At 41.4% G+C, this 10,354-nt stretch overlaps 1 protein-coding gene across 1 annotated transcript; it reads right to left on the bottom strand.

Annotated features, from left to right (window-relative positions):
- Window positions 1–416: 416 nt before the first annotated feature.
- On the bottom strand, window positions 417–8,582 carry DUT (deoxyuridine triphosphatase). The gene is made up of 7 exons (XM_080351165.1): window positions 8,468–8,582; window positions 7,756–7,918; window positions 6,761–6,852; window positions 5,617–5,661; window positions 1,703–1,777; window positions 1,234–1,304; window positions 417–793 (listed from the first exon to the last, which is right to left on the bottom strand). Exons 1-7 carry the CDS (start codon window positions 8,472–8,474, stop codon window positions 737–739), a joined length of 510 nt encoding a protein of 169 aa, XP_080207291.1. The 5' UTR covers window positions 8,475–8,582; the 3' UTR covers window positions 417–736.
- Window positions 8,583–10,354: the final 1,772 nt, after the last annotated feature.

The raw sequence follows: 10,354 nt of genomic DNA, 5'->3' as shown, positions 1-10,354 counted from the left end.
AATCTTTCTTCCATACAGTAACTTAATGAATTTGTCAACAAATATTTCAGCAATGTATTCCATACCATTTATTTACTACGTAGAAGTTATTTCCACGTGAGTTCTATTATTTAGCTCAAACACTGTCTTGCCTGCTCTTTTAACAGAGATGAAAAATTGGCTGTGGATCAGCTAAGGATCAAAGACAGAACTTTAGCTTTGAACAGAAACACAAGTATTTTGGCAGGTTGCAGAAGATGCAATATTTAATATCTTTGTCTTACTCCAATTTAGGGATCAGAGTGGGAAGTCACTTCAATACTTGGATTACCACTGATTTCGTATGAAATAGGCTCTCAGCATGACATACTGAGCTACATGGAAGATAACTTTCAGAATATTAACACAAACTGGCAAGGGAACAATCAGCCATTTCTGTTCAGGTCAGTAAAATAAAATCAAATAATTAAGTTACTTTTAAATTTATTAGAATATAATCAGCACATAAACAGTGAATTCTTATTCCTGAGGGCTGAACATCTAAAAAGAAAAAATAATCCATCAACTAATCAATGAAATGAGTCATGTACTTTCGCCCATAATGCAGATGAATTCGTTGCCTGTAAAAAGAGAAAGGAGGACAGATACAGAAAACTGAATAAAACTTGCAGTTTTTTCTCATGTATTCTAAAATCTCCCTTCTAATGAAAATTTAGAAATAGCAAAACAACAACAAAAAAGCATATTCAAATCATTTTCAGTTCTTTCCAGTAGAACCAAAGCCACCTTCGCCACGTTCTGTATCATCTAGAGCCTGAAAGACATCAATTATAAGTTGGTTTAGTGTCTTGCCTTTTGTTTCTACACAACAGATACTGCATATCAAAGAGAAAGGTATATTTGCTCATAACAATAGCTATAACTGAGAAACTAAACCAAAACAATTTAAAGAGACATTTTAGAATACCATTTGTACAAGTTTAAACAAATCCCACATTGTGAGAAATCTGTTTCTAGTGTATACTGAAGAGTTTCTCAAGTATCTCTTAATGCTGAAAACTACCCCCCAAAAAATCCATGTAAATGCAGGCAAAGCATCAAGTTTTTTATTCAGGTAGCAATGTTACTATGCAGTTTTAACACTGTAAGTAGTTTTAAAGCAGGGTATTTATTCCAGAAATTTCAGCTTATATACAACTATCTTAAACTATTAATTACTAAAAACAGCACAAACATTGTCTTTTGGCAACTTACTTCTACTTCTTCTAGCTCAGGATAACAAATGCGTTCACAGATGAGCTGGGCAATCCTATCCCCTTTTTTAACTGCAATTAAGTTAAAATATTAGTAGTTCCTTCAAAAGCCTGTGAACAATCAATATAAAGTTTAGACAACCCTCATTCAAGAGTATCAGAATGCACTGAATTGTAAACATTTATTTGGAACTTAGGTAAGAAGATGTTAATAGTCCCAGAAAAAAATACAGGCTGATAAACTTGTGCTTAGTCCTTTTAAGGCCAAGTTTCAGCAGCAGTACCAGCTCAAGGCATTTCCCCTCACTCCTGCTGCCATACGGTGTCATGCATAAATACTGCAATGTGTTAATATGTAAGAAGAAAAATGTTATCAGCTAATTCTAACTCTTTGGGGACTTCCAAGAAAAATTAGTTTCTCATTTTGAGTCAGATGGCTGAAAATAGGCCCTGCTAAGCTTAACACTTACCTTCAAAAGTCTCCTTGCCAAAATTGAAGAGAACCACACCAACATTTCCCCTGTAATCCTCATCAATGACACCAGCTGTCGTAAGAAAGAATTAAGAGGCATATCCAGTTAATAAATGTTGTCAGTATATTAAATAATGCTGATTCACATTAGTAGACCTGCTGAAGCGGGTCCAGAGGAGGCCATAAAAATGACCAGAGGGATGAAACTCCTCTCCTGTGAGGAAAGGCTGACAGTTGGGGTGTTCAGCCTGGGGAAGAGAAGGCTCTGGGGAGACCTTATTGCAGCCTTTCAGTACTTAGAAGGGGCCAATAAGAAAGACGGGGACAGACTTTTTAGCAGGGCCTGTAGCGACAGGACAAGGGCTAATAGTTTTAAACTAAAAGAGGGGAGATTTAGACTACATATAAGGAAGAAACCTTTTTCCAATGAGTGCTGAGAGCCTGGCCCAGGTTGGCCAGAGAGGTGGTGGATGCCCCATCCCTGAAAACATTCAAGGCCAGGCTGGACGTGGCTCTGAGCAACATGAGCTGGGTGAAGATGTCCCTACTTGTGGCGGGGGGGTGGAATAGATGACCTGTAAAGGTCCCTTCCAATCCAAACCATTCTATGAGTTGCTTTGTTTTTTACAATAGTGGATACCGAGTCCATGCTACGTAGATGCACTACAAAGAGAGATTCAAAAAACCTGCAATGGCAGCACAAATAATTTTAAGCACCACTCGAGTTCTGCAGTCAGTTGCCCATTAATTTGGTGTATTTCTTCACATGAGTCAATCAGGCTTGAGAGGTGAAAGTCAGAATTCATATTGGGTACATAAATTTTTGTAGATATGTTCATATATGCTTATAAAAAGATCATTAGACCTTTGGATAAATTCTTAATTTGACAAACTATTCTCAAGTATTTCTGTACAGCTAAGACAACATTTTTCTAGAGCATTTGCTGGGACAGATATTGCTATGCATTAGAGATTGATAACGGAATTTGCTAATTTAACATAACAGGGGCTATTTTTATTTCTATTATAATACGGTATTCTGCTCTGATATAACACAATACTCAAAACTTATTACTACAGATTACTCATTCTATTTAAATTGAGATTATGCTTTATACATATAAAATGTACCAACTGAAGTAGTATGGTTAGATTTATACATGCAAGAAACTCTTGCATGTCACACTTTTGCTGGAATTATCTCAAGAAAATTTATAGAACAGAATCACTGGGGCTACTTAAAGTCATTCTAAATTAACTTCTCTGCCTTCACATATCTGACAGAAAGCAAGTTTATTTCTACATAATGAAAAAATTGTCTGTACTGATTTACAGTGCATCTAGTCAAACAACTTTCCTGGCCTTTAAACAATGGCATTAGCACAAATTGTGTAGAGAATACAGGAACAGGAACATAAAGGGAAATATAATCCAGGAAGACCTGATCTTCTCTATAGGGACACAAACTCACTCTATGTGACCAGGTGTACTGGCAAAACACATTATTTGAATTCTGTTATTCCAGAACAGCAAGTTGCAATAATTATACACATTGCTGAGCACTAAGGCACTTTTCTAAATTATGTGTATTAAATGGAAATAATCCAAGTCATTTTAGGAAAAATCATGCACTGCAATTGGCAGTCTGACATTCTGTCTTACTCTGTCAGAAGTTTGGCATGTCACTTGTTGGGAAAGCATTCACACCTTGCAGATGTGAATTCTGAACATGAACATCTTGCATGATCCCCATTTTTCCCTGACCCTTAGGACTTCTGGCAAGGTATTTTTACTTAAATAGATAATGCCCTCATAATGACAAAAGTACTTCTGCAAGACAAGTTAAATTATGTAACAATTGTTTTGGTGTTTTTTGTTTGGTTGGTTTTGTTTCTTGAGTCCTCTTCTAACTGTCAATAATAGTTTTTACTCATGCTTTGTCAACTGTCAGCTTTTTATAAACCTGAAAATAGGTCATCCTGCTAAGCACTTCTGGTATTTCCTAGTTTAACTTTCAAATTAAAAAGACTGTTACAGACCACATATACTTTTTCATATTAAAAATTTGTTTTAGAAGTGTTGTTTTAAAGAACCATGCTATAGTAGATATAGTAGACCATGTATACTACGGAGAGTCATAGGGGTGTAGAGAATCTTTCATTCCCATCTTAGTGCTCTTTTGTGTGTTGCCCAGCAACACTTAAAAGACTTAAAACCCTCAGAGTAACAGACACGCAAGAATCAATTCTTATTTAAGATGAAGTCTGAATGACACAAAGCTGGCACAGACACTCCCCTTTAATCTTGATGTCAGAGCTGTATCACAGGCACAGCCAGACTTTGAAATGCCGTAAGGACACAGAATAAAATAGTGCTGCAGAAGCTCTTAATTATACTTGGAATTGCTTTGCTTTTTGGCTGCCTTGGCATCAGAAAGATGCAAGAATCACCCTTCCTCACCTCTAGAGCTGAGCCTATAAGCATGTGAAGGCTGAGTACCACCGTTCCAAGTAGTGTCTCTTGTTTAACGTTGCAGGGGATAAGGTAGAACCAAACAACAAACCAGCAACAAAAACATACACCAAAAAAAACCTAGAGAAGAGGAAAAGGCCTCAACTCTTCAGCACACTGTTCTCGTCAACTTCCATTATGGCTCACATTATAATGTGCTTGCAAAAAATGTGCTCTTGGCCACGCAGCACTTTTGAACATATCCATTAGATTCATCTTCTTCATGTCATTACATCAGAAATGTAGTTTTTGGTTCTTTTGCCACAATCTCTTGCCAGAAAAAGAAGAATTGCTTGGGGCTTCAGGAGGCAGAAAACATCTTATTTAACTTAGAACTGTATTCTTGTACAATTAGAATAATGTAATACACATTTAGCGCTGGTTGAATTGCTGTGATTACGGCTGTGCTCAGAATAACTCCACAATAATGTTAGCGGTGAGAACTTCTGTGCAATGTAGATGTCATTTTATAACACAATACTCAGAGAATCTGCCTGTGCTCTTATCAGCCCCACAGTAAAACTGGAATTGAACTTTGAACATCATTTACTTCATGTTGCAGTTATAGAGATATGGGAAAAGGATAGTGCGGCTTTCATGAAGGCTTCTGATTATAGATATGCCTATAATAATTGTTTTTGGAGAGGTATCTGTGAATTTCTAATCAAAACAGAAGAAAAGCTCAAAATACTTTTAAAAAAACCCACCTTGTTCAAAACAAATCTGTTGCTAGTACTGAACAACAAAACCCCACAACTGTAAAGACTTGTACAAAGTGGGATTTTGGTTTTATTTCTGTTTCAAAAGACTTTCAATTTTTAAGCAAAATAATGCGTAAAGCTATGAGTTTAAATTTTATGTGTTTTACTTGAGTTGTTACATTTTCATCAGTCAGCGTAAACTAAAGCTCTTTTCATCCTAATAAGCAATTTTCTGTAAGTGAAGAACTACCGACAGTAATGGTGTATTCCTGTGCTTTCTATCATTCTTTTTGAATATCACTACTACATATTCTCTGCATAAAAGAATATCTGTATGTTATTGATTTAATTCATTCAGATTTTACACTGGACTGAAAAGAAACACACAGAGACGTTTACTCAAAATGGAGGAAGCAGAAAGTAAAAAGTCATCTTTAAAGCCTAATCCAAAAATACAACTTCAATGCCAGGCATTGCCTACAAAAGTGCCATACGATTATTATTTTCAAAAATCAGTAATATTTTTATAATTCAGCAAGCTTTAAAATAATTACAATGCACTGGCTCTTGGAGGTATTTCCCAGTTATCTCCTTTTGCCAGCCTACCAGTGAAGCTAGCATTATTTATTTAAACATATTACAATGTGAAATTAAGGCACTTCTGCAATCAAGATTTTATTATAAGGAACAAAAATCTTACCACCAACATCTATGAAGTGCTTTGCTGCTAAACCAGAACGTGGTGCTGGAAAACAAGAATTTTTTTCATAAGTATAATAATGTCCTTATTTTAAAACTCTTACACAATATTTATAGCTTAGATAGTGTGTTTGCACAGAGTCATGGCAGCAAGAACTGTGTTCACAGTCTTTCTAAAATAAACATGACTTTACAGGAACTACTGTAAGTGTTAACGTATATATTAAACAAAATAACAGCTGCAAAGGGCTACAATACAATTGCAATCTTTAGCGCTATGAACATACAATTGTTTAGACTACCAGTTGAAGAGTAGGTTTCTCCAAGGAAGGTGGCTGAAGCAGACAACTACTATCTAATCTTGGTTTATTTTTGGCCATGTGAGGCCACTGCTTCAGAATAATCTCAAAAAACTATTAGGTCAATCCATTTAAGTTACAATGGAAAGCAATATTTGGCAAGCCATTCACTAAGAAATGTTATACACAGATAAATTAAATGATGTGCAGGGGGTTTTTTTCTACTTACCTCACCCTACTTTGATGAGGTGCTAAAATGTTTTATTTTAAAAATTTTGGCTGAGATAAGAGAAATGCACTTGCAGTCTCCTTATAGCTGAAAGGACATGGCAAACTCTGACCCTGCTCTTCCACTGGAGTACCTATTGCTTTTTTTACTATAAGAAGTGACACATAACTCAGAAAATAAATGCATAAAACATAATAAAATATTTTGTACAGGTTCTCTCAAGTATTCTGTCACAGAAAGTAGTCAAATTCTTCTAGACTAGTACTCTTACTTTAGGGTTAACTTTTAAACATCCAGGAGTATATTTGCTGTATGTCCATTACCTATTAGTATTTGTGATTTGAAATCTGAAACTGCAGAGAAATCATGAACTATTGCATAGCCTATAAAGTGGTATACAAAACTTTACTAACAGTATTTTTGTCATTTGACATACACCAAACCTCAAATGTACTTCACAAGACACTTCTGTTACAAAGCTTAATAAATCACAAAGCCACATGACACCTCTTATGTACAGGCTAATTCTGAAAGCTTTAGGCAGAATCTAAATGTGAAGATGGCATCAAACCTGTTCTGTAATGATTCTGCAGCATTTTTATAACCTGTTTACTTACCTACTCGGCCATAGCATCCTGAAGGAAGTGCAATTTGAATGTCTGTTTTCACGACAGCCTTTTCCATGGGTGGTATCACACAGTCATAGGCACTATATTAAAGAAAGAAAAACTAACTTATATAGAAAATTTTGAACATTTTCTTCTCCATAACTTCAGAACCTTCTGAAACTACCCAACTGGAGGCTTAATGAAAGGCAGTGGTAACCATACCACAGCGAGACTGTTCTACTTATTTAAGGCAAGCATGTCTTGGCCTTGACGAAGAATTTATTTTTAAGCACTGGGATGCACGGAAAGGTTTTTTTTAACGAAATAAGACTTTTTTGAGGAGTACAGTGCACCACTGGAACAAGAAAAAACCAAACCCAGTAAGACAAAAGGAATACAAAGGAACAGTGTCAAGTGTAGCTGGGCAAAGCTTCAGGAAGGAAGTCAGATAAGTGAAGGCAGAAAAAGACAGGCCGGTTATTCTGATACTCAAAAAGGGAACCTAGAAGAGGTTGGAGTTCAGATATAACTAGTGATTGTATTTAATCACCGAAGCACTATGCAAACAACCACAAGCTTAGTTCCTGAACACAGTGAAAATATGCCCCAGCTTCCTCTGGCGGGCAGCACCCACCAGCCAAGAGGAAAGCAGAAAGCCATGACTGCTGCAGGGGCGGCCCACGTGTGCTAGGGTTTGCTTCAAAAGGAAGACACCAAGACAACGCTGGTGCAAACCAGCAGTTCAGGCTGATGTGTCAAGCCTGACCTTTGACCAAAAGCTGCATCAATGCTGGTGCTGCAGCATGACTGGACCACAGACATCTGGAAATGGAGAGAGATGGAGGAGCAAGGGAGCTAATGAACAGGCCAGCTCTGGCCTCCCCTTCTGCACACCCAGGAGGCTTCCTCAGGAGGGACCCACCGAGCGCCCCGTAGCGCCTCTGCCTGAGAGGACACGGGCCAGGTCGTGCCGTGCGCTCCTCCCCTGCGTGGGGCACCCTCACCTGTACAGATCGTAGCCTGCAGCCCGGGCAGAGCCCTTGGAGGGGGCGAAGGCGTTCTCGGAGAGCTTAGTGAAGCGGAGCAGCTCGGTGGGCTCCTCGGGCACCGAGCCTTTTTGCCTCTTGCTGGGGGACGGCTGCAAGACGACGTCGGAGGCAGGCATCGCTGTGCGGGGACGGGAAGGCAGAGAGAGCGGCTGTGGGAGGCGGTGGGGGGGGGCGGTGCGGGGGTGGGAATGGAGAAGCCCGCGAAAATCGGCCTGACCCACTGAAGGTGGAAAGAGAGGGGGGAAATTGCTCCATCCCCGGCCTCTCTCTGTGCGGTGCGCCCACGCCACCCCTCGCCGGTGAGAATGGCCTCGCCCGGCTCCTCCTCAGCGCCCAACTCCCTGGGCCTCGCCGAGGGGCCCTTTGCGGTGCTGCTTCCCGGCCGGGTGTCGGGACGCCCGGTAGTCCCCCCCCTGGCCGCGGCCGAGCCGGGCCGCAGTGCGCCTGGGCCGTGTATGGTCCCCCCGATGTCCCCGCCGCCCCCTTACTGCGCCCGTGGGGGTGCAGGAGCCGCCTGAGGCCCCGGGCCAGCATAACGCTGTCGCCGTGTGGGGGCCGTGCCACCGTGAGGCCGCCCGGCGCTCCCCGCCGCTGTCCGGCGGTAGCAGGCTGGTGGGGCGCAGGCGGAGCGCAGCGGCGCCCCCTTCTCGCCCTGCCCGGGGTGTACCTGCCATGCGAGGCCGCTCAGCCCCTCCGCCAGCGGGCCGGCGCCGGGCGCCTCCGCGGGAGCCGGCGGTGGCGGTGCCGGGGAGCGGCGGGCGGACCTCGCGGGGCGCGCAGTGTTGCCGGGGGACGCGATTGCGGCTGCACGGGCGGCGGGCGGGGCCGAGGCCCACCGGGGGAGGGGGGTCGGAGCGCTGGGGGAGCCCGGCTGTTACGGCTGCTCGGAGGGGCCGCCTCCTCCCCCCCGCCCCGCCCCTGTCCATCCATCCATCCATCCATCCGTCCATCCGTCCGTCCGTCCGTCCGTTTCCCAGTCGCGCAGCAGACATGCCTGTTCTGCCTTCCACCCTGCTGCAAATAACCTTCCTTCAGAAGCTGTCAGGCAATGACAAATATTTGCCTTCTGAAAGGGAAGCAACTGCTTCCCCTGCTTGTCGAGGTTGTAGATAGGCAAACCTGTCAATGCTCCACTTGTTCTGTTTTCCCATCTCAGAGCAGAATAATTGTATGACTTGGCCATCTCTGATTTTAGTATTCACTGCCCTCTTTTGCCACCCTGTCTATAAAAGCTTTCCCTCAGTTTCCCCGTAGCTGTCAGTGCAGTGGGCTAAGGCTGCCCACTGGGCTCATGGTTGCAAAACTTGGGCTTGACCACTCTGATGGATGTAATTTTCTTTATGCAAAATAGCTGCAGACTGTTCTGTTTGCCGGTCCAAATTTTGTCAAATAACTCTGTGACTTTTGGGGTTTTTTTACAGATCAAAGTGTATGTGACTGTCTCCTTGCTATGTAACAGTTTTTACATGTGGCCAGATGGCAGTGAAACCATTGCTACACATTGCAGTCCAGCTATGAAAAATATTTTGAACAATATCCAAATCAGAGGTTTCTTTTATTGCTGTACAGCACTTCCAGTCTTAATAGTATGCACTGTTTGAATGAGAATATGTATGTATCACAGACCTATGTGAAAAAGCTACTCAGAGTATTTAATAACTTCTGATATAAGCTATCTGGAAATTGAAGTTATAAGAATTTAAGTTGTATCTAATGAATATCTAGTTATAAATGGTTACTTCTACAATCAGAACTTTATAGAGGTTGCAAATGTGTCCTGCACTATTGTGAAAAGGACTAATTTTGTGAATGGCCTGGCTTGGTGAGGCAGGCTGGGTTCCACACTAGCTCTAAGGTAGGCTGAAAGTCCATGAATAATAGATAGGAGGACTCATCCAAACATACTATAAAGGAGAAAGATCTCAACCCAGTGACACTTTTTTCCCCCTGATCGTTACAAAAAACCCTGTGCTTAGAGTCTGAGCAAGTTTGCCTTGGTCCTGGGAATACGCTGTTTGCTCTGTAGGTGTCACTGCCTCAACATTCCTGCATTCCTGATGGCTGATTTGTGCTGCTCTTCATTGCACATTTCCTCCTGACTTTCAAAAACAGTAGTGAGATAAACTGAAATTATCTGCCTTTTACCTAGATTGAGAGTAGGAGTGGAGAGTATTTTGTTGTACACAGAAAGAAACACAGAGCTTCTTTCAGGGGTAATAATCCATAAAATTCTCCCCACTGAAGGTTTGCTGTTAAAATGAGCATTTTTATTAGAAGAAAATTGTGGCTTTCAAAGAGAGATGCCCCACCCCAGCCTCCCTTAGAACAGCTGTCTCTCTCACAGTGATTAAGGTTTGTAATTTAAAAGGCTGATGTGAGGGTGTTCATGTATAATTAACCTCTACTTTTGATTGTGTGCTTTGCTGTACAGTGTGGGGGGCTGTGGAATTTTGCCATTGCTTTTTACTCTGTTCCAGAACAACCTTAATGCCTTATTTTGTTTGAAGCTGAATTTCCTCTGATGAAATTCCAGCAATGGCATGACTGTGGGTTA

The sequence above is a fragment of the Nesoenas mayeri genome (genome assembly GCF_963082525.1).
Source record: "Nesoenas mayeri genome assembly, chromosome: 11".
NCBI lineage: Eukaryota > Metazoa > Chordata > Aves > Columbiformes > Columbidae > Nesoenas > Nesoenas mayeri.
This window is presented reverse-complemented; position numbering and strand designations above follow the sequence as displayed.

Bases quoted from the DNA above. Each gene is read 5' to 3' on its own strand.
- DUT (XM_080351165.1), bottom strand. The intron at 1,305-1,702 runs GTAAGTGTTAAG...ACTTAATTGCAG, and splicing joins TGGCAAGGAGACTTTTGAAG to TTAAAAAAGGGGATAGGATT. The intron at 794-1,233 runs GTAAGTTGCCAA...GATGTCTTTCAG, and splicing joins CTGAGCTAGAAGAAGTAGAA to GCTCTAGATGATACAGAACG.